General features: G+C 46.4%; 2 protein-coding genes across 13 annotated transcripts in view; one reads left to right on the top strand and one right to left on the bottom strand.

Moving 5' to 3' along the window:
* Nucleotides 1-22,540, bottom strand: part of FBXO10 (F-box protein 10) — a 32,766-nt gene extending 10,226 nt beyond the window's left edge. Inside the window, exons 1-8 of one of the 7 annotated variants that reach the window (XM_026073272.1) lie at nucleotides 21,230-22,540; nucleotides 20,863-21,087; nucleotides 13,758-13,820; nucleotides 13,016-13,609; nucleotides 10,074-10,922; nucleotides 6,338-6,487; nucleotides 4,666-4,802; nucleotides 864-934 (exon numbers count right to left, since the gene is read on the bottom strand). In XM_026073272.1, coding sequence (XP_025929057.1) covers nucleotides 864-934; nucleotides 4,666-4,802; nucleotides 6,338-6,487; nucleotides 10,074-10,922; nucleotides 13,016-13,603 — 1,795 coding nt within the window. In that variant the 5' untranslated portion in view covers nucleotides 13,604-13,609; nucleotides 13,758-13,820; nucleotides 20,863-21,087; nucleotides 21,230-22,540. Of the gene's footprint in view, nucleotides 1-863; nucleotides 935-4,665; nucleotides 4,803-6,337; nucleotides 6,488-10,073; nucleotides 10,923-13,015; nucleotides 13,610-13,757; nucleotides 14,204-19,618; nucleotides 19,822-20,386; nucleotides 20,409-20,502; nucleotides 20,640-20,862; nucleotides 21,088-21,229 lie in introns of those variants that run through there. The other 6 variants (XM_026073279.1, XM_026073274.1, XM_026073275.1 and 3 more) reach the window with 6 other exon arrangements.
* A 1,208-nt stretch (nucleotides 22,541-23,748) lies between these two features.
* The window catches only part of SLC25A51 (solute carrier family 25 member 51), a 10,419-nt gene continuing 10,184 nt past the window's right edge, over nucleotides 23,749-23,983 (top strand). For 2 of the 6 annotated variants that reach the window (XM_026073294.1, XM_026073290.1), the window contains exon 1: nucleotides 23,761-23,854. The gene's annotated coding sequence lies outside the window, so the exon portion shown is untranslated. Of the gene's footprint in view, nucleotides 23,855-23,983 lie in introns of all 6 variants that reach the window. The other 4 variants (XM_026073285.1, XM_026073284.1, XM_026073293.1 and 1 more) reach the window with 4 other exon arrangements.

Here is a 23,983-nt window from a genome sequence, read left to right as displayed (position 1 = left end):
ACAGCAGTGCCACCTCTGCCCCAGGCCTTATGCTCATAGAAGAGCTACTCAGCAAGATAAGACTTGGCTCCACTGAAAAACTCCCACTGCCTGATCCAAAACCTCAGAAGCCTTCCTGGTTTCCCAAGCCCGGTCTTTATCCCATCACATAGGCAATGCTATTCCTACACACAGGACAGACTCCTGACATTTAAAAAGACTATTGGAAATAAAAGGTAGGGTTTAATCTTAACATGTTTCCCACTACTTTGGGGACTGACTGACTGCAGATTTTTCCCCTGTTGGTGGCAATGCAGTTCACCTAAAAGCATGCAGAATGTATAGACTTTCTATATAGAAAGGTACTATATGCGTATTCTTTCTCAATATTTTTTGGGAAAAAAATCTTGTTCAATGGAAGGTGGAAGTTTCATTGGCATCATCAAATGCAATTTCAGGCATCTGTTCCAAAACCACAAAGAGGCTGAGGTTGAACTTAAGGTAATTACCAGTTCTAGGTAATCATTCCCTCTTCTCAGTCCTAAGTGTAGGGCAAAATGGGTAACCACTCAGAGATGCCATAAAAGTAGAAAAAATCATTAACAACTTCAGTTTGCAATGTACAGGATACAGGAAGGAAAAATGAAGTTCATGTGGCACACTGCTTTAGAGCACAGTTCTGTGTCCAAACTGGGAGGATACCCTTCAGAAATATATGCTCCCTCTGTCAATGACACAAATGTCAACAGGGAAGAGGAAGCTAGGGGATAATTGCATGTCACTCTAGAATTACAACAAGGTAAATTTTGCAACCAAACAAACAGACAGAGGATTTAAGAGAGAGCATTTTCATTTTCATTCACTGGGCATTTTCATTTTCATACCTGTGATTTGACCTCTTCCATTCTCATTCACTGCTATTCCAGCAGCCAGTCCCTGGAAAATATAGTTCCCACTGAGGTGGAAGAGGAAAAGAAGGTTACCAAAAGTGCTGCCTGCTCTGCTTTTCCGCACAGGCATCTGTCTTTTTGGCTGACTACAAATCACAGTTTATTGCCTGTTCTCTGCAATGAGAATGCATCACCCTCTGTAGCACTGGAATAGTCACACAGCAAAGTGGAACAAGAGAGGAAAATACAGAGGGGAAGCTACATGCAAAGCACAGTGGAGCTACTGACAACAGGACCAACTTTCAAGGTGGAAAAAGCACAAAAAGTCGTGGAGAAACATGAAGAAGTAAGAACATTTGTGGAATGGGAGGTTACTGCGAGTATTTAATAGCCACTGTGTTAGACAAATTGTCTGTCTAGCCCAGGATCCAGTCTCCAAGACTGAGCAGCTGCAGATGTATACAGAAAGAATACACAGGGAAAACAAAGTAACCCTTCCTGCAGCATGGCCTCCCTGCTTCACTGCTGCCTGAACTAAGGGTTACATCTGCACTTTAGATGGACTTTTCTCCTCAGAAATAGTCAATTGCTTTTCAAATTGTCCTGTACACTGCTGTTCTCAACACCCCACAGCAAGGGTGTCATTCCACAGTGAGTTTCCATCAGGCCTGTACACTGAGTGAGCCCGGCAGGGATGCCGACAACTCTAGGCTGAGCTGTCTGGTGTTTGTATTCCAGTTTGCAGCATGTAGCAGGGGACTTGCAGCTGTGCAGAGCAGAGCTGCCCTCCAAAGCTTTTCCCAGATGCAGAGGAAAAGACCTGTGTGTCCCTCTGGGAAAGCACTGGAGATGCACTGAGAAGCAACTACAGTCAGCCTACATAAACACTAGAGAGGAATTTGCTAGAGCTTTAATCTGTTTTCCCCACCCTTCTGACTCCCAAGAAGGATATGGTAGTGCTTTAGCAGTACTGCTTAGGTGCTTTTGTGGAATGGGACTCCTGTTCTGAAAATTCTCGGCATTGGTGAGAGAGGCTCCAAAGCAAGCAGAGCTTGCACGGTTGAAAATGGGAAATATTAAACATGGTGGCAGAAGCACAGGCAGTGCAATGCTGGGAGAGAGAGACAGAAGAGAACTTGAGCACCCAGTGCTGCACGAGTAAAAGTCTCCTGCATTGTTCCCCTGGGTTCAAGGAAAAGGGATTCTACATATCGCTTATAAGTGGGAACAAAGCCAAGGAACTCCCAAGCCCATCATTAGCTCCTCTTCTGCAGTGTGACAACATAGAGGACCCTGAATGTCTGGCTTATTGCTAAGGTTCGAAGTGGGGGAACAGTAAGTTTAATAATTAAGAAAAACAACCAAGCAACCAAAACCTCTGAAACAGATTCTCCCTTGATACCCACCCAGAAAGACTTATCAGAGACAGCCTACCACATGTGGAACCTGATGCCTGGGAGGGCCTGATTCCTCCTCTCTCCCAGCTATGAAGAGACCTTAAATCTTTTACATAACTGGGCTAGGGTGAAAGAACAGCACTTGCGACATATGATTGCACATGCTGGCCCACAGCACAACTGGCCAGTGATGATATGAAGGGGGCTGGAATACTTCATTCTTTGCAGTCTTGCTCCCAGGCAGGGGTTGAATGCTGAGGAGGGGGGGATTGGATTCTCTGGAACTGGGTAACAGTAAACAAAACTCAACAATACACTTTCTAGAAGGATAGTAAACAAGTGCAACTGAAAGTGCAGATTATCTTTGCCTAGTTGGGCACTTCTCTGGTGGCCTCTGACTTTCCAAAGATGGGTGTTACTCTACTTGTAACTGTGTAGTCTGACTCAACAGCTGTTACTCTGTGCTCAACTACATCTTAATGCTTAGGTGGGATCGTTCAGTTTTGACTGAACCAAATGAAGCCTCCATTGCTCTGTGAGTATTATAGGGGCACAATAAGCAGCGTACAAAGAACTGAAAACTCTAGTTGTGGCTGCTAGATTCAGTGTGACACACTTTCCTTCCTCTTGAAAGGAAGGACTAGGTGGGAAAAGAGTATACATCAACCCTCCCTCCCATTCTTTTTTCCCCATGCCTAGCACTGTCGGGGGAGGATTAAGAGTACAGCCCAGCACAAGAATTCTGTATCTGATATCCATGGATTGCACCAACAACCCAGTAGCTAAGGAGAAAGATAAGTCATCCACCAGGGAAAACCATTCTAAAAACACAAGGAGCAGAGCTCTCTGGTTCCCACTTCTGAATAAACAGTGTCATTCTAACCCTGTATCTTACCTGCTTTTGGAAATAGGCAGTAGGTCTTGCATAGCTGAGCAGCGTCACACTCAGCACCTTTCAAACCTTGGCCTGCCCGCAATAGGAGATCTTTTTCTTATCCAGAAAGTCTCTTTGCTACTGCAGACAGTCTTTCTGACTGAAACAGGTATGCTCCCAAGGGACTATATTATTTTTAAAAATAGTACTTAGCTCCCATGTCACAGGTGAACTTTTCAGAAAAATACACCTCAGCTTTTCCCCACACAGTCCATCATGACATGACAATGAAGCCCATCCCTGGACAGGGAGCAGCAAACAGCCACAACAGATTGAGCTGGGCTTACAGGTCTCAGGGAAGGGCAAAATATTTTTTAGTTTCCAGCTGTAGAAAAGGTACCCAGCAAAGGACATGACTTCTACCAACTTCTATCTTCTGTTAACCTGCCTCCCAACAGATGAACCCATAATCTCATAGGTGAAACATCGCCCTGCTGGAAGTGCATGGCACATCCAGGAGATTCTGGATACACGTGGCACATCCAAGAGACCTTGGGTAAGCGCAGCCTCAGCCAGCACCTGAGCAGACGTATTGAGACAGTGCATCAGGAATGATGGCACTCATGAGAGGAGGGGGTGAGCTGCCACCCCACAGGAATCATGAGATGGGAGAAGGGGTGGGAATACAGACTAGGTGCCTCTAACGTCTATGACCAAGAACAGCTGCTTTCTCATTTGTAGTCTGGGAGCTTTGTGTGGCTGAGCACTGAGTCACAAGGAATTTCCCCATGGGGATCGTGGAAAATATCTAGGGAAGGTGCAATAAGCAGTCTGGAGAGTAGAAAGGGCACATGGCAGCAAGGTATGCTATTTCTCCTGCAGCACACTCTCTCCATGTGCAGAACACTTTTTCATACCTCCTTGGCTAGTGTTATGGCACAGAGCCCATTCCTAGGAGACGCAGTGCCAGTGGAGCAAGCCGCAGGATGGAATTGAGCTCAAAATACCAACTGAGCTAAATGTAAGAGAGAGTGGGGTGTTAAATAGTTTGAAACCGGTAATGCCATCTCTTCTGTTGAGTTACCAGTTGATATCACCAGGTAAAATCGATGGTGCTGATGTGAAGACAGCCTGCCAAATTTTAACACTAACATCTAAACTGAGTGGTATTAAAACACACACAAGTCAGTGACTGCAGGTATTTAGAGCAGAAAGGTGAATTCTATGCTATGAGCATAGAAGTCTGTTTCCCAATTTCCTGCAACAAGCATTGGGATGTGTATTGTTCATTCTTCAACAGAACCTTCTTCCCCCAAAATCCAGGAAAAAAACACAAGATCAGCACTTGGCAAAGACTCCCAGGTGCAGCAAGCAAATAGAGGGAAGCCACAGAAAGGCACTAGTGCACAGTGATCCTATTCCTGCTCTATCGTGGGGGGGGGGAAGAAAAGGAAAAGCACGCCCAGTAGGAGGAATAATTCTTAACAGACAAAGGAGAGAGACAGGTCATTGCTTGCTAACATACCTCACAGCAGGGTTTCCATTATACAGAATATAAATGCCAGCTTCTTTATTCCCATAGATCTGATTGCTACGGATGATGCCTTTCCCATTGCCAACGACAACAATGCCTGAGCGAAGACCACTGTGTATCTTATTGCACTGCAGTTTTATTTTTGCACATGTAAAGAGAATAAAAGCAAAAGGGAGGGAAAAAATGTCACTTATAAAAGTAAACAAGATGAGACAGCAACTGCAAAAAAACCAACCCCTCCTCACCCTTTTGGGAGAAGGGCAGAGGAGTAATTAATTCAGCTTCTAAGAGATCACTCTCAAAGGATCAAGGCATGCTTAACTTTTACTTTTCTTTGGGATTTTTTATACAATGACAAATTTCCCTTTCTATTGTGACTGCAGCCTCTTCTTTAATCTGCAGCTCCCCTTGCCACCTTAAAGGGTTGCCCTTGGGTTGGCAATGCTTAGTCCTCTTCAGCTAGTTTCAAATTGGACAGGGCTACAGAGACTCATGCCCAGCACATGAATCCCTGTAATGGGATTACAGTTCAAGATCTCTCTACTGCCTTCAAGAAGAAAAAGACCATTAGTGGCACGCTACATGAATTGGAGCCAGGAATCTAAGGAGGAAGCTCAGTACAGTATGGTGCCTTTACTTGAGCAGCAGGATAGTGCTTTACATTCAGTCCCTTCCAACACATAGACAGGGGATGTCCACCCACTATCAGCACAGCCAGAATTACCATTGCATAAAACCAAATGGCTGCTTTTCACCCCAACAGGGCTCAGTATCTCCTACAAGGACAGGAGTACCTTGGGATCCTCCTGAGCAGGACAGCAGCCCCAGCCTAATATCTCCAGGGGAGTAATAATTACAAAACACAGGCAAAGCAAGAAACAACAGCTCAGACAATGTTTGCAAACAAGGCCAAACACACACAGTCAGAGGCTCAGTAGGAGCTGGCATCTCCTACTTTACTCAGTTGGAGCTTGTCCATAACATCTCCCATGGGGAAATCACAGTCTGATGCAGTTCCAGTGGTGGTCATTCAGATGGTAACTTTTATCTATGTTTCTGCCTGTCTGCCCCTGCCTGCCCCCAGCCCCACACATGAAGCCCCTGCTTCCTCAAGTGTGACATACAGATACCGCATTTGTTAAACAATGACAACCTCACCCCCTGTATAGCTGGAGGCACTACAGATCCAAAGGAAATACTATGGTGCTGGATGGCAGACTGCTGATCACTCCCCTTCTGCCTGATGACTGTGCAGAGTTGAGACCCTCCACTAAGTCTCAGGGTACAGAACCTGATTCAAAGTGTGGAATAAGTACAGTTTATAATGTAATGCTGATCCATTAACTTTAGGGATTAGGGAGGTTTATTTGATGGGGGAACATTCCCCTATCCTCTATATGCAGCAATTTTAAGATACCATGATACCATGAAACAGAGCAGGAGACCATGCATGTACTGTCAGCCACTGCTTTCATCATGCTTTGCCCTTGGGATTAGCTGTGGTCCAAATCATCAATAAAAGTCTAAAAATAAACAAGCTTTAGGGCAAAGCTAGCAGCAAGGTTAGTGTTTTCAGTACTGGGAGGTGGATCCTGCTGCCTCTTGGAGAGAATGTGAGAGAAAGAGAGCACTGTCCTCCATCTCAGCTTAGAGGAGCACATACCAGAACAAGAGGATTGGCTCCCTTCCGGATGTCAACTCCTGCCTCACAGTTTGAATGGATGTTGTTATTTGCAATCAGGCCTCCTGCCGACAGGCGTAGAAATATCCCCGATGCTTTGCAATGGTGAATGTCATTCTTCAGCATGATAACCTGTAGCAGAGAGAAGAAGCACCTGTAATTGTAATCAGAGTGATGAGGAAGAGAAACTGACCAAACGATGCAGATCTTTCTGCCACTTCTGTGCCTATAAATCCCCTCTGCCTCTACCACCAACCTGTGCTGTGCCAGATACTCCAGTAACGCCAGACAGCAGCTGTAACTGGAGTTAGCGCATGTCAAGAAGTGCTAAGGGTGTTGAGCGTTATTCACTTGCATGGGTCTGTCTGGGGTTGGGAACCCAATGTACCTGGGTGTTGCACAGCCAGAACAGAGATATGCTTTTGACTTAGAAATCCTATCATTACATAGGGCTCAACTTGAAAGGGTTTCATTAAAGTGCCTCCCCAAAGGTTTCATTCACTGCATTACATTCCCACGCTGTCAGAAACAGTGAGCTGTTCCCTTAACACATCTCCAAACCGTTCATGGTACAATAGATCTGTCCCCTCCCCTCTTAGGCAGTCCTTTTCAGGCTGCAGTCCCCATACAAGTCAACGTCCTTCCCATATACAGACAGCAACTAGCTGGCTACTCACTTTTCTACTTCACAGAACTGCTCAGAGGCGAGACAGACAAACTTAAGTGCCACAGAGCCTCCCATGAAGCTGACTGGGCAAATGTCCTACAACATACACACTCAGAACACAACTTGTCTCTTGTCTTGCACCTTCAGAGCAAAGTTTTTGCCACCTGGGGCAGAACCAAGCCATCAAGCAAATGGAAATCATTGCCATACTCATCACAACCTAGCTTCATCTAAGCAAACAAGTAGTTAAATATTTGTGCAGCAGCAATCTTTAGTACTTTCCAGGCAAACAAATTCATGTCTTAAAACCATGTCTTATGAGTGGTGAGAAATCATCTACAAATTGCTTTTGATATCCCACTTTAATGAACAACACAGATCAGAAGGTAATTAACTTATACTTCTTTTATATGTTCATTCCAGAAAGGTACTTCACACAGTCTCTTAACTAAACATGGAGCTCAGTGGGACCTGACAGCTGCCTATCTTCATCAGTCACTCTTGGTTGCCCAGACAGGAAGCTGAGGAAGGTGAAAAAGGCAGACACCTGCTCCAAAGAATGCTGCCACAGGGCAGTTTTGCTGGCAGATCCAGTGGTACAGACCAGTGGAGCTGGGTTGCAGGCCTGGCATTGCTCACAGACCAACCAGACATGTTCCCTGCCTGCAGTGGCCAGACTTGCTGAAGGACATGAGTAGGGGAACCTGAGAAACAACCATTCATGGCACTTATGTTACTACAAGTCCCTGAAGCACAGAAGTTGCTGTGACACCTAGGTCTGATCCAGAGCCCTTAGCCACAGCTGAGCCACCACTAGCTGGCTCTTCAAGATTCAAGCCACACCTGACTCCCCTATCCAGGGCAAAACCAGAGGTGGGGGTTGGTGAAGCATTGCAGTGCCTTCAACAACAATCACTGTGAGAAACTGGGGAGCTAAGCCCATTCTTGCCAGCAGAATCTGGCACACTGGACCTTTGCCCAGGTTCATCAAGTGATGGAGGCTCAAAGAACCAGGATCCTGGCTTAGTAAGGAAACCAAAGTTTTGTCCATCCTGAGAACACAACCTCTAAGTATTCCCAATTCACTTTACACCTTATTTCATCTACAAGGCCAAAGATCTCAGACTCCCATTGTCTGAAGCTCTGATACACCAATCCCTCAGTGAAAGCCTCTGGGCTAACTTCTAGCTAAGCAAACTCTCACTGAGAGCAGCAGCTGGGTTGGCCTAATCCCCATTCCATTTGTTGTCAGTTAAAATCAGGCTTCTGAACAAACTGCAGGTGAACTGAGAGGAATAAAAAAGGACAAGGTCAAAAGTGCTTGAAGTGCACTTGACACTAGCACAAGTCCCAAGGAAAATGGCACCTGAGTGGCTCATATGGGGTGAGCACCATGTCAAGAACTTCACCACATGCTGTCAGTCAGCAGAGGGGAGGGCACCTACTGGAAAAGGAATCTGCTGATCTAAATACCTCTCTGAAAGAAACATGCCATTCTCCATGGCCAAGAAATGAAGCAATTCTGCCACCAGCACTCTGCAATCCTTCTGCAGGCACTGCAAACACACTTTGTGAATTAGCACAATCACAATAAAAACCTTTGCTCAGAATTGAACAGAAAAACATTTCCCTGCTCCCCCCCTACAGATTTTTTTTAAAGCAAGAGACTGAAAAATGAGATGCTCTGGCTCCAAACCAAAATACCTTAATTCTGACAATGCCTTATAGGCCTTGCAGTTCAGGTGACTCAACTGTCTTTTACCTTTTTTATCAGTTCAGCTCCCTGGCTAGATCATGTCTCCTAGTTATGCACTTTCTAATTGGAATACTAAATTAATGCTCCATGGGAGATGTATTCTGATGGGGAAGACAGAAATAGGGAAGAAAGCAGGGACCGGTCAGCTAAAGTACACATTATCTGAGCCCCATAGTAATATTCTGACATCAGAAAACACAGATTTGATGACAAAAAGATGGTTTAACTTAGTTTTTAAACAAGGCGAAGTTCTGCTGGGTGAAAATACTTCTTGTGAGAGAAAAGATCCTTGTATAAAACCCAATTTTCTGCTGAAAAACTTTGACCAAACAGTTCCCCTTTTCCTTTGATTCATCCCTAGTTTTTCTACCTATACTGAGGCAGCTCAGTTCTCTGCTCTCTCCACCTGTTGTTTAGACAGTCAGAGTGAGACTTTTTTTTAACTGTTGTGTGTTACCTTAAGGCTAATTTTTCGGCTCTCTTCAGTAGAACTGGCCAAATTCCAGGACAAGTAATTACCTTCTTCCTGCTCAAAACTTCTGTAAGTCCAAGCCAGTGTCAGTAGAATTATGGGCTGGTATGTTCACATAATCAGAGATCCAGACTGTGCTGAAAAGTTTTAGCTGGCCATACAAGCCTCTAGTTGAGTCTGCAGAGCACCATCTCTGCATTTTTACACTTGTTCATATGTGAACTCTCTTACATGAGAGAAGTATGAGGACAGAGTGCAGTAGATGAAAAACCTCTGAAGAAACATGTAGATAAAGAGGTGGAAAATGCTGGGCAAACATGGGGTTAGATGAAAATGTTCTGAAGTGAAAACATTCATGTTTTAGCCTCTAGCCACATGATCCTAAACAAAATCTCTCCTTATGCCTCATCTTTGGCTGCTACAGAGATCCCCTCAGGCTTTCCTGAAGCAGCCGGGACTGGCTGCAAAAAGAGATCATTTTTTCCTAGAGACTAGGGGACTGCCATGGCAGCTCCTAAGGCCCTGAATTTGCGGTAGGGACCGTGTTGGGAGCAACAAAGATGATGATAACTGGGACACTTTTTTACAGGGTGGAGAGTTTTATTTAGGGGTGGAGTGGAACTGGGATGCCTACTACACAATCCTAATGTGCCACTGAGTTAATGCCTCCAGGGGCAACTATGATGTTACTCAGGCAGAAAACATGAGGCTGCAAGTGACCTGCCTTTCGTTTGGGCTGGTTAAACCAAGCTGTGCATAGGAAAGGACACAGTAAAGCAGAAGGAGGGAGAGTGAAGAGGACTCACAGCAATCTTCACAGTACCTTACTGTTTTGTATGCACCGCACAGCATAGGTCAGGTCCCTGAAGATGCTTCCTTCCAGTTTTGCTTGCCCTCGTGAATAAATGAAAATTCCTCCTTTCCCATCTCTGAAAAGGCACTGCCGGATGATGCAGCCTTGCAGAGAGTTGGCCAAAGATTGGGCCTCCTTGTCCTGCTGCAGCTCCTGCTGCAGAGACTTGAGCTTGAGGTCCCTCTGTAGGGCATGTAGCCTGTTGCTTTGAAGTCTGCTGTGCATAACGTTGGTGAGCATGTGTCTCAGACTGTGGGCTTGGTATGATAGATTGTACACAGCCTGATCACTCTCTTCATCTTCACTGTGTAAGTCACTATCACTAGAGTTTGAGTCAAGGGCTGGGTATTCCTCCTCCTTTGCTGTCCGGAGATTCTCTCTGAATTCAGCATCCTTGCTGGCTGAGTCAAACATGGCTTGAGCCCTTGAAGCCGAAAGGAGGTTATTTCGTTCCTCCTCTACAACAATCTCATGCGCTTTCACTGTGCCCACCGGTGAGTTCCTCCAGCGTTCCTGCTTGGTCATGCTGCAAAAGGCTGGGTCTGACACCTGCATGGAAACTGAGTAAGACTTGGCCAGCCTGGTCAGGTGTTTGCAGGCCCAGTTCCAGTCAGAGGTTGGGCAGCCCTCCACAGTTACTGAGGCATTTTCACTCCCAGTGAACTCACAGTTCTCCAGGATGCACAGGGCCACACTGTGGAAATGGATGCTGGATTGGCTGAAGGTGCAGAATTTCACCTGGCATGTCCCTGGTGCATGGATCTGCAGCTGCCCATTTTCAAAGTTGCAGTTGTCAAACTGGACATAGCCTGAAGTTGTCTGGCGAATAAGCACAAGGTGAGATCATTGAACATTACAAGAAAAAGCAGTCTGGAGCTACTATAAAGTCCTGACACAGCTCACACACACAGAGTATGCATTCAGGTACAACAGACAACAAGTTCATATAGGAACAGATGCAATGCTGCAGGTTAAATTAACAAGAATCAGTCTTGCAGCAAGTGACACCTATTGACTTCTCCCCACTGGCAACTTTACATTTAACTTTCCTGCCAAAATGCAATCTCAGCAAGGCCCAAGGGTCACCCAGTGGTGCAGGAAGGCCTAGAGGATGTGATAAGATCACTAAATCTTAGTAATGCACCCTGCAGAGAAGAGTTTGCAGCCTTCAGAGACATGCATTTGCCAGCTGGCATCATTAATGGACTCAAGGGTTTACCAGGTGAAGCAATAGGTGAGATGACATCAGACATGCCTGGAGATCTACAGTTCTCTCTGGAGCCATTAGCATACTTGGTGGAAGGATTCTGCACTCATGATACATAAAGTGCAAAGCAAAACAGATAAACATTTCTCCCATATTGCTGCCTGAGCATTACGCTGCGATATTGCAGCAACTCAGATACCATCCATTCCTTGTTCCCCTGGCTACAGTTTTCCATCTAATTGCAGCACCGATGTGCTGGTACTTGTAATATAACGGGTCATCCCTTCCACAGCCTTTCTGTTTTGTTAGGCTATACATGCAGTGTTTACAGATGCAGAGGAACCACAGGTATGCCTGTGTATGGCAAAATATTTTCTTCTTTACTACATGGGAAGGACAAATCTCTCTGCTTATCTGCAGAAAGGGCCAACATGAATGAGTCAGGCTGCAGAGGGGCCATTTAAGTAATGCTGAATAGCGTGCTTGGAATTTCACTGTGTTCCTAATTTGACTAGAAATCTCCTGAATCATTATTTTATCTTCCCTTATCTACCCACTTGGACTACTTGGATCCCTACTGCACCACTTTAAAAGGTGACAAATCAATAGCTTGTGACATGTGAGCTAGCCCAATTTGTCAAGATTTCCAGTGTTTGCAGCCAGCACACCATCCTGACACTTGTTTTCAGCCTTCAGCACTCTCAAAAGCAGCCACATCACACATGGAAACAGTTTCCCTGTATTCAAAGACAACACCACAGAAATCCCTCCAGACCATTAGCTTGCTCCACACTAAATCATATCTTCCCTTTTTTTATTTAAAAAAGCTAATTAAAAGGGACATAATCAAATCAACTTCTGCCTAGAGAAGCTGCTTGTAAAAGCCCTTCTGAAGTTGCAGCTCACAAGGCTACGACCATAGGTAGGTTGCAGTTTGTTTGATTTTTAATTTATTTTTCATTTTTAGATTTGGGAGGAAATATTCTTGTTCCGCTGATGGCAGCCAAAACACTTTATCACACTGCTGAAAATAGGAATGAGAAAAACAACCTGAAAGATGAAATGCAGCAGCTTTCACAGACTATAAGTCAAGCACAGGAAATAGTGTAGAATAAGATATTTTGTGTCTGTTTCAATAATTTTGCACATTGCAGCAGACAAACAGATTTTCCAAGCAGATTTGTTACTCAGTTTTCCCAACAAATGCTGGTGCATTATCTTTCTCCTGGGGACTTTTAGACTAATTAAGTTAAATATATCACACAGTAAAATTTACCTGTTAAAAGGCAAATAAAACAACAAATAATAATTCTTGATGAATTGACTCATCACAAAGATTTCAGAGGCAGAGATGGGAGCAGAAGGCCACAGGTCCAACGCTCACATTGGCCACATCCACTCTGGATTAATCATATGCTGATCACAGGGATCCCATAATACTGTGTCCCTGGCTGAGATCCAGAAGAAGAACTTGGGGCATCCTGATTCAGAACTCCTCACCCAGGGTGAAGGCAGATTACTTCTCAGTCATGAACTGTTTTGGTGATGAAGCCCTGCCAGTACTGTAGCTATCCTGATGCAGAGCGTACAGTGGGGAATCCTGATATATCTGTGAGTGCTTCCCTGCATGACCATCATCCCAGGCAGTGCAGGCCTCACCCTACAGAAGTTCATCCCCATTGCCTCCCACTCCATTGAGTCTCACCTTGTAGAGCACAGGAGTGAACCGGGCTGGCATGAAGACCACATTGCAAAGGCGAGTAGTAGGGCAGTGCTGGTCAAAGCTCACCAACAGCGCCACATCCCCCAGCTTTCCCTGCCCCACAATTTCCACAGGCACCTTTAGCACCACCTCATTGTACTCCTCATACACGCCAGGCAGCAGCACGATGCGGTCATAGGGGCTGGCAGTGGCCAGGGCCGCTCTGAGGCTGTCAAACTCACATCCTGTTCCAACACAGAGCAGACGTCGATCCTTCCTCCTTCGGAACAGGTAGAAGCAGTTGGAGGACTCCAAGTCCTGGGTGTTTTTGGTCCAGGTTTTAGAGGCAAGGTAATGCTGTTTGAACGTTTCTCTCCAGGACTGTGGCTCCACATCGGGCTGGTTGGGCCAGTTTGGATGCCTGTACTCAATGCAGCCCAGGCACAGCTGTCGCCAGCGTGTTTTGTCCAGGCTGAGGATAAGTTCATACCATGCCCTGCACACCAAGCTGCAGCGTCCCAGGTCAGGGAGATGTAAGTATGATAAAATGAGCTGCCACAGTTCCTCCGGGAGGCCACTGATCTCCATCATCACCTACTGAGGATGGGATACAAAGTCAGGGTTAGCCAGGAATGCCAGAAGGCCAGGAACACCTTGCTCTGTGAGGCACAGATGGAAAAATTGAGCCTCAGCAAGGGAGGCGACCCTGTGTCAAGAGGGACATTTAAGTCCCACCCACACATACCTTTCAGGGGACACAACTGTACAGAAATAGACCCATATTAGCATGTCTTCATGTTGAGCATACCTAAAGCAGAGAGAAGAAATCTGACCAAGACTACCCAGCAGCTTCAGCATTAACCCTACAGTATCCTGCCATCATCATCCACTCTGCATCTGTCTCCCTTTCCTGTCAGCAGATGCTCACAGAACCAGAAAGGTCTGAAACAAGTTTTTCTGAGATCTCTACCTTTCAAGGTAATTAAAACTCTGTTGTTTAACCCTGGAGCTCAAAGACTGTACATTAACAAGCAAATCCTGCTACCTCCAGCTGGCTGTGAGAATTGCAGTGTTCACTGCTCTAGGTTTCTGGCTGCAATACTTAGTCAGTTTTCCACATATACCTCGGTCACAGCAGGTCTTCCAACTGCTCCAAAAGTGTGACTTTTCACTCCAGTGCATACCCTGCATCTGCCAGGCAAGATGGAAATGAAAGGAGGAAAACCAACAGCCCTGTCTCTCTCTGTCCCAGTATGATGACTACCAAAATCAGAGAGAGGAAGGGAGTGGCTGTGTACAACTAGCACAGCCACAGAAACACAAAGAATATGGAGTCAGGGCTGCAGGGACCTACATGTCTTTGGAAAAATCACAGTTGACAATCAACAAAATCTCTCAGGAACACGTAGGTCTGTTTCAAAGGACCAACAGCAGCTCTGGGAGAGTCCCAGCCCCTCCCTATACATGCCTTGCAAACTGTTCATTAGCTTCCATCTGGTGACAGGGGTGCAAACTTCCTGGAAGCAAGGGGCTGCTGATGTAAGAACGGCATGCTCGACAGATTTAGCATGGGCAGGATGCAGGTCACACTGACCTCTAATATGTAAAAGGCACCACTGGGGAAATCGCATGAGAAAGGTACCTCTGTATGACACAGCAGTCACTGTGAGAAATGGAGAGTCACATTGAAGGGAACAGCACAGCTAAGGGAACCAGTGATGAATGTCATAAGAGGAAAATGCAGCAAACAAAGGACAAGTAAGGTTTCCAAGTCCTCAGCCAGAGCCTGTTTTTTAATATTTGGGAAACAAGGCTTGTTAGGAAAAGCGTGAAGCTTTTTCTACAGGCTGAGTTCACCCTGTTGCCTATCTTTGTCTTTGGTGAGCAAGCACGAAGCATTCCACATATTTGAACTTCTGCTTTATATTTGAGAAGTGAAAAATTATTTTATTGTTTAGGATGCCACTGTGTGGTAAAGAGAAATCCTCAGAACTCTGCTTCTGAGCTAAACTGACTTTAATTAACAAAATAACCTTGTAACAAGGCCAGTCCTAAACAGGCTGGTACATTTCTAGTCAGTAGATGGGGAATCAGCCATGGAGAGCCCTGAGAAGTAGGAATCAGAAACCATGCTATGATTAAAGGTTTGCTGCCATATTAAAGAGGCAGCCATATGAAGTAAAACTAGACTTTACAGCTCCCCAATAATAACGGCACCGTACAGCATGAACTACCTTGTACCCAGAAAGAGCCCAATCCAAAGCCCAGGGATGCCAGTAGGAACCTTTGAATGGATCAGAAATCAAATAGAAAATACTTGGAAATTGCTATTAGCAAAGTAACTTCAGTGAATAGAAACAGCTCATAACAGATCCAAAGACATTTGAATCCCAAGCCTATCTGTGGCTGCCCCTACTGAGAGGTCCTTTCTCAATGGTCATTTCTCTTTCTGCTCTAGCTCACACAGCCAGTGTCATTCTCTTTGTCCCACCCTGAGAAAAGTAGCTGCCAGTGGCACAAGCCCCTTGTGATCAAATTCTGTCCCTGCTGGAGTTTGTAGCACAAGGATTCAGTGGTGCAAGATTTCATTCTCTGCTTTTCATGTTCACTTCCCATCCTGGTGTATGCAGCAACAGAACAGAGCCTCCCCACCCCCTTTTTCTCACAACACCTCTCACAGCTCTTGACAGAAGAATAAATGTTCAGCCTCAGTAAACAGGAAGGTATCTCATAAAATTTACCACTTAATATTTGAGACTAGAAATGTTATTATCAGTGACCAGAAAAATCAGTTACGAAAAATGAGGAGCTACATCATCCATCAACACTCTCCCTACAGCAGCCCACTGCTGGATTTACTTATTTTCCATGCATTAGCAGTGCATGGGAGTTCAAGATCAATGTTACCAGCATGTTAGGTGCTGTACAAACAAAATCAGAAAATATGTGTCTGTGGGGAAGTCATCAAGTGACCGTGGTTTTAGGTCAGTTTAGCTGCTGAGACAGCCCTTACCAGCTGAGGGGCTCTGAGCTGCAGTGCTACACTTTGCACTAGACAGTTTGTTTTTCACTGTCTCCTACCCCCACTGCCATCAATTTGTGCCCATTTACATGCTTGGAAATAAGCTCAGGTGAAGACTCAACCTAAACATTCTAATGCCAGAATTCATTTCACATATGATCCTGTTAAAAGCAATAAAGCAATCAGGAGCAATCCTTACTCACTCAGGCATACACACTGGCAATACAGACATATCATTTAGGCATCACTGCTTAGAACATTTGCTTGCTCTTTTAACACCTACCTTTGACCAAATGAGGCGAATTTTACTTCTCTTTACAGGCAATTTCACTTCCATGTATACTGTAACTACCGTGAGGGAACCTCTGTGCTCAGAACAAGCCCAAATTTGCCTTGAAATTGAATTTTAAGTTTCCCTTTGACAATACAAATAACTTTTCCTCCTATGTTCCTTATACAAAGCCCAAATTTTAGTACCTAATGAGGAATCTCTAAGTTTAACTTTACTGAAACTAATGAATATTTGATGTTACAGAGATATTCCCACATGCAGCAATCCACTTAGTCTATTCAGAACAAAGGCCTTGAGACTGTGCTACAGTGTCCCTCAGGATTTAAGTCTGTGGAAAATAGCAATTCTGTTTCTGTCTCCTCTTATAACATCTCAGTCTTGGGTGTCACAATAATATAGAAACCAGACATAAAATACTTAAAGAAGCAGAGGTCTGAGCAAGATTTTGTGTGGAAGACTTACTCTCACACTGTTTCAAGGAGCCAAAAAGCTCATCAGTCTCTCTTTGTTGTTCCCTTTGCTTTTGCAGGCTTATAATTATGGATTATATTTTAATAATCCTTACCACTAACTTTGTGGTAGCAATAAAAATACTAAAATAACCATAAACCATTGTTATTTACTACTAGACTACTAAAATTAATCAAGCCCTGCAACAAAACCAATAAAAATAGGGACACCCTCAGTACTTTAAATCTTCCAACTCTTCTATTGTAACAGATGATACTGACATCAAGCCTAGCCAAAAAAGGAAGATATCACCCTCCTCAAACTGCTATGGCAAACAAGTCAGACTGCTATGAGGTCTCATCTACTGCTTCACATCCAGCATGCAACAGTCAGGGTTTGAATGTCCAAGTCCTTCAAAATCTAACTGCTATTGTATCACACTGCCCCACAGGTACTCTGGAATCACCAAAGTATTTTCTTGATGATGTCCTGATAGGGAAAAGTACCTCCATTTCTCTGCTTAGACGATCTCTCTGAAATGCATGTACCTGATCCTTAAGTAGCTTCTTGTGTCACCTACGAACTACAGCCATGGTCATTTAAATAAACCCAAGGCAATGCTCTCAGTTGGAAAGCTGCAAAAAAAAAACAAGCTAAAAGTTACAACGGGTTTTATCTCTACTCTGAGATGTCCTCCTTCCTTCTTTCCAGCCCCAATCTATAACTTTTTTTTTTACTGTCATTCTCTGTCCATAATTGTTCTGAGAAACTCCCACTGCACCAAGGAAACCCTACTACACAAAGGGAAACAAACAGACTGCCAGCAAAAAACTGTAGAAGCTCTAGAGTAATGAGATGGAAAAACAAGCCTCCCCATGTCACTCCTCCTCTTCCCAGCTTTCCCTAAATGCCATGGTCAGGTAAATTGCCCTTGATGAAGCTCAGCATGATTTTTAAATTGGTGGACTCCCTGTGGCAAAATCAAATTCATCACTGGGTATACTGTGGAAACATGAAACATGAATAAATACAACCATGCATTTCAGGGCAGATGGGAATAAAGAGTGGCGCCACCGTGAAATCAGCTACAAACAACATTTGAAAGCTCTGTTTCATATAAGCATCCTCCTTCTCCATGAGAAATATTCATTTGTTAGCAGCTCTTTTTCTGGGCAGAGGAAGTACTGTTCTGGCTTGGGTCTTCAGGGGCAGGGCAAGAGGAGCTGATAGGTACAGGGATAACTTTAGTTAACTATCTAGCTTAGTTTTCCCAGCTTTTTGGTGAAATGTAACAATGAGATATAAGGCACAGAAGGAAGACACAAATGCAGAAGCTAAACTTTTTTTTCTGCAAGAATTCAAAGACATCTGAAACGATGTGCAAAATACATCTCAAAAGAGCAGGGCAAGCTGGGAACAGCGTGTCTTATTTTCAGGTGGTGGTATTTAAAACCATCAGATGACAACAGGTAATCAGGCTTTGGTTATGATAGCACCATGATGGCCTTGCACCATTTTTGACAGAAAAGGCTTAGAAAGCCAAAATAAGGCCATGCTTCTGTTAATCAGGATCCTGACCACTTCCCACTTTTGTGATCTGCTCTTGAACACACCTTAGGAGCTCTCTCAAGACCTCTGTATAAATCACATCATTTCCCACCATAAATGATCTTCCTGCACCTCCCAATTCATGGTAGTCATGTCCAGCACTTAATCTGCCAAAACTTGTCAGTGGGAGAAATCCCTGTGCCCCAGCATGCTGTCAGATACAGTATCAAGCATAAAGGCATATCCCTGAGCGCTGAGGGACTTGAGAGTTAACAGTGGTTTTCCCACAGCTTTGCATGCAAACAGAAAATTAGATTAGCAGAAGAAATTTTAAATGCAAGTTAACAGAGCATAACCAACTACAGGTTGGCCCAATACCACAAAATATTAATTGCCTCTAGCCAGCCAACAACCAGAAACCAGGCCTCTCAAAGCCTTAATCTCTGAGCAATGCTAGCTCTGGTTTTACCTGTTGGCTTCTCTAACCTTCATTCCCCACCATCTGATTTACCCAAGACAGAACACAGTGCAGGTTCTTCTTTGTGAGGAGCAATCTCTGCCCTTGCTGATAGTTGTGATCACCCTTTTCTTCCTCACTTCTCTCCACTCAGTTCAACAAAAATCACTCCCTGAGTTTTACCTCAGCCCTTCGAACTTCCTCCGTCTCTTTTCCTCACTCACATGTATATCAGTCCCAAACAGGGCCAAGAAACACTGGCAGACCCCAAACCAGAGACAGGAAACATAGGGGTAGGGCAATGTTCAGACAAAATGTCCAGCCTCGTGGCCCTTGGTGCCCTCCATTCAGCCTGGCTTCTGCCCTGCCATGGGCAGTATCAGGTGGATGTCAACTACTTGACATTTCTCCCTGCTCCCAACCACACAGATGACAGACTACCAGCTTTGTGGTAACGTCCCCCTCTCCCCCATTGTCAATGAAAGGATGTCATATGAATTTAGAGGAGCTGCAGGGTTTTGGTGTTTTGGGGGGGATGAATTTGCTGGTCAGACATGGGGGGCTGTCACGGAAAACAACCATAATAAAGTAACAGACAGCGCTGTCCAAGCACAGGGCAGACGTGGATACCCAGGAGGATGCAACCGAGAGCAGCCTCAGCACAACCCCAGCATGGCACCATGTGTTCAGTAAGTCTGGAAGAAGACTGGGGGCTCAGGGCCTAGTATCCAACAGATGGTTCTGGTGCTCTGAGGCTGCTCAGTTAAGGATCAGATGCTCCAGCTGTCTGTTCCCCAGCAAGAAAGGCAACGGGCTGACAAAGCTTCAGTTCTCTACCTCTTGAAGAAGGAAGAGCTGCCCCCTTTGCACAAAGCCGTGTCTTTCAGTGTCTTTTGCCATGCCATGATATTCCTGCTGGCCACTTTACAATACAGGTATCCGACCCAAGGGTTCAGTCCATGCAGAATTGCTCACTGGGCAAGTGAAGTGCTCTCCATGCGCTCTGTGACAAAAGGTGACCATGCCTTCAAGGAAGCAAGCTACAACAAAGAGACAATCTCCTACACTGGTTCTCAGTAGGGCCTTCTCACCACTTCTGTCTCTAGTGCTGCACTTTGAAATGACATCCTGCATTCAGATTTTACTGTAAAGAAGGTAAGACTGAACAAGAATTTGGTGCATTGTTTTTAGCTGCTCTTTCCCATTGCAAGAGGCAGAGCCGTGATTCTCAGTGAAATTAACTCTCTCAGGAAACCTGCCCACACTGCACCAAGATACTGAGAGTGTTGGGCAACTAAGTCACTCTTAGAGGAGTAAAGAGCCATCAGACACACCATGCATGAAGAATCAAGGCAGTAATCAAGGAAATAGCCCTGACCTTTTAAATTCTCAACACAGAGCAAATCATCCCCAARACACCCAGGACAAAACTAGAGCCTGACCATCCTTTGTGCCCCCCACAGCTCCTGCCTTGCCACTGCCATGTAGACACCAGCTTTGTGCATGGCCCTCCCTCCCGGTCTATCCTCTAGAACGATTTTTTTGCAAAACTCCATGCAAGTTCCCACTCAACAGTGAAAGAAAACTCAGAAAGCCCTTCCTTACCCAGCAGTTATTTTGTGCAGCATCCTTCTCCTCGCTACTCCTGGAGAAGCAGTGGGAAGGGGGGGGGGAGGGGGGGGCGACTGATATCCGTATTCTGCCCTGTCCGTGTCACTTACGGGAGATAATCGAGGATGGGGCGCGCGTTGCTGCTTCGCTTGGCTCGCTGGAGCAGAAGTAGGACCGCAACTGGGAGCGGGGCGGCCGGAGCGCGGGGCCGCCGGGAACCCATCGACCGGCGCGGCAGCGCAGGGAGGAGCAGGCGGCGCCGGGATCCTACCCCGGCGCACGGCGCCCGCCCGGGGGAGGGCAGGGCCGGGYCGGGCCAAGCGCGCCGCGCCGCGCCGCACAGCGCTCCGCAGCGCCGCACCACGCTGCCGGCCAGCGCGGCGCGGCGGAGCGGGCGCAGCAAGGGCCGCGCGCGGCTCGGCGTCCCCGCATCCGCGGACGCGCCCCCCGCCAGCCCCGCGCTGCGCTACCTGCTTTGCCCGAGCGGCGAGCGGAGCCGCCGGCCGGAGGGAGCCCGGCGTCGGATGCCGGCGCTGGCCGGCTGCCCATCCGCTCCCCCGGTGCGGCTTCAGCGTTGCATTACAGCTCCGTGCGAGTCCGAAGCGGTAACTCCATGGGCGCGTAAAGGGCCTAGCTCCAGCACGGCTCCAGGCCGTGGGCGGAGCCCTCAGCCACGAGCTAGCACATAACACCAGCTGTGTAAGTTTTAACAAAAAAAAAAACAAACAGTGGCAAAATCAGCTCTGCTTTTGGTGCGCAGAGCTCCACCCATTGCCTGCTGGGCTCGGGGTGCCTGCGCTGGAGAGAGCCTTGCTGTGGGTTAGCTGATGCCAATACCTGTGCACTCCAGGCGACCGTCCAGGACTGGGCATCCAGGCTGGGAGCCTCCTCCTGCTGCAGACGCACCCTGTGTGGAGATGAGCAGCACCAAAGCAGGGTTAAGCAATTCCTCTTCCCACCGGTGATCTAGCCCGCGTACTGTACATCCTGGTCAGCCCTGAGAATTAGGACTCAAACAGCATGGGAAGGAAGAGGCACTGGCCAGTGTTGGAGGACATTCATTCAGCCACCTTTATACACAGCTGCAAAGACAGTGTGGACGTTGAGACACAGTAAGGGCAGAGAAGCTATGTCTTCTTTACACCTAAGCATTCACCAAAAGGAGACACACAATCACAATTTAAAATGAACAGGTTAACTCACTCCTGCTACAAGGGCTGAATGCTTGTGTTACACAACCCCATAATAAACTTGCCTAAACTACATGTATAAACATGGAAAGATTTTGGCTAGGAGGGACCTCAGGAGGTCTTCAGTCCAATCCCCTGCTCCAAGTAGGGCTCAGCCCAATGCTACCTCAGCTTGCTCAAAACCTTCTTCAGGTGAAAGTTGAATACATCCAAGGATGGAGATCCCCCTACGGCTCTAGGCCTGGTCCCAGGGCTGGACCACTCTCATGGGGAAGCTTGTTTACTGGGAACTTCTGTTGCTGCGCTGTTGCTGCTTCTCCTCTTACTGTGCACCTCCGAGAAGAGCATGACTCTGCCTTTTTTGTAAACCCCCTTCAAGTAGTGGATAACTGCAGTTAGATCCCTTCACCTTCTCTCTTCCAGATTGATCAAGTTCAGTTCTCTCAGCCTGTCCTTATATGTCATAAGCTCCAGCATCCTGGCCATCTTAGTAATCTTGTAATGAACTCTCTCCAGTTTGTCAACCTCTTTTCTACTGGGAGAGGCAGAACTTTTTCAAACTCTCTTGTTAAGAAAGGATTTCAACAATCTGAGAATCTCTCTTCTTCTGGATGACTTGTTTTTTCTAAACCTCACTTCAGAAGGGGTTCCCAGCACTCCTTAATTTCTAGTCTACTGACATAAGTGCTGTTTACTAGGCAGCTTTTTACCTTGGCAGCTTTCACCCAAGAGTATCTGCCCCTGTGAAGGTGTAAGCTGTAAGCCAGGGAGTTGGCTGTAGTGAGGATACACAAGAGCCATTTGAATGGAAACTTCCAGCAAAGATGGATGCATGCCTGGTTGAATCAGAAATTTCCTGTGTTAGATGTTGGTATAGGCCTCTAAGACTTGCTCAGAGAGGCTCAAGGCATCATTACAACACAAATGGAAAGAAAGCAAAGATATAAAGTGCTTTTGAACTGTGTTATATATGTGATCGTCCACGGAGTGTTCTCCCAACTCTGGAGATGCAAGTTCAGCATCACCTCTCTGAAAAGAAAGAGCTTCATCAGTCTGAAAGCCTTGGCACTGGCTCTTCTGCAGATGATTCTCACAGTATCTGAGCAGGGGCAGTAGCAGAACACTTGCTTCTAGCCATTACAAACTTCCTGAAAAATCCATGGGAGGGGGACAAAAAACCCCAAGCTGGATATAGAACTGGAGCTGTTTTTCATCTGAGAACTAGAGAGAAAACCATAGGGTCAGGGAACTCAGTTCCTTGGCAAGCTGGAAATTCTCCATCATCATCATGAGTTGAATCATGAAACCTGCAGCATCTTTGTTCCTTAGCTTGCCAGGGTCTGAGGAAGGCAGCAGTCTGGGACTAGGAGCTGATCAGCTGTGGAAAGGAGAGTGGCATAGGAACAGGGCTGAGCATCAGGCTCTGAAACACCTGGATGTGATGAGTCATAGAGGCAGTTCAGCAGCTCAGCACTTTTAGACTGATCTATGATCTGATTTTTCTAGTTCTGAAATTTTGGATTTCCCCCCCCCCACCAGCATCTTTCTGAAACAACTCCCTTCTGTTTCTCTGCTGGTCCCAGGAGACAAACTCAGAGTTGCTTTGCTTCCTAACTTAAGCACTGCCCAGCTAAATTTGCTGACTGGGGACAATAATCTGGACAATCAAGAAGTAGGGATTAAATTCCTAGTCTTGCCACTGGACCTCAAGATGACATCGTCCCACAGTGCCTAAGCTTCCCCAAAGAAAGTTAACAATTTGTCCTTTAGAAGATAGTTTCAAACCTGTTAGTGAAAAACAATGCATTATTCACTAGTTAAGGCAGAAGCTGAACACTTATGCATTTACCTTCTACCTTAAGATGAATAAAAAGTATGGGAAATCAGTGTTTTGCTCAACATTTCAAAGTATTTGTCACACCAAAGCTTCTGCGTTGGTCAGAAGTAAACGCCCACTAATCGCGTACCTCACCGCCTCCGCTCCGCTGCCCCGCCCCAACCGCGCCCGCGCCCAGGCCACTTTCTGATTGGCTGAGGGCAGGGAAGCTCCGCCAACCGCGCCGCCGCGTTTCCCTCACGTCACGTGAAGTAAACGCCAGCTGGGCATTCTCGCAGCCTCCCAGTTACGTCACCCTGTGCGCGAGCCGGCGGGGCTGCGTCATACGTAGGCGCGTCTGCACGGTGGAAGCGCGTCGGGCCAGGCCCGGCCGGCGGCGGCGGCTCCTGTCCCCGGCACGCCTTGCCCCCGCAGGCGCCATGGCAGCCAGAGCAGGTGTGTCACGGAGGAGGGCGGGGAGAGGCCGCGGCCGGTCGCCTCTCCCGTTCGCCCTGCTCCGCCCCGGCCGCGCCGCCCCTCGCAGCTTCCACCCGCCGCGCCGCGGGCACCGCCGCCGGCGAGGCA

The sequence above is a fragment of the Apteryx rowi genome, unplaced genomic scaffold, assembly GCF_003343035.1.
Source record: "Apteryx rowi isolate R43461 unplaced genomic scaffold, aptRow1 scaffold_364, whole genome shotgun sequence".
Lineage (NCBI taxonomy): Eukaryota > Metazoa > Chordata > Aves > Apterygiformes > Apterygidae > Apteryx > Apteryx rowi.
The sequence above is the reverse complement of the archived record's forward strand: the minus strand, read 5'-3'. Positions and strand labels throughout refer to the sequence as shown.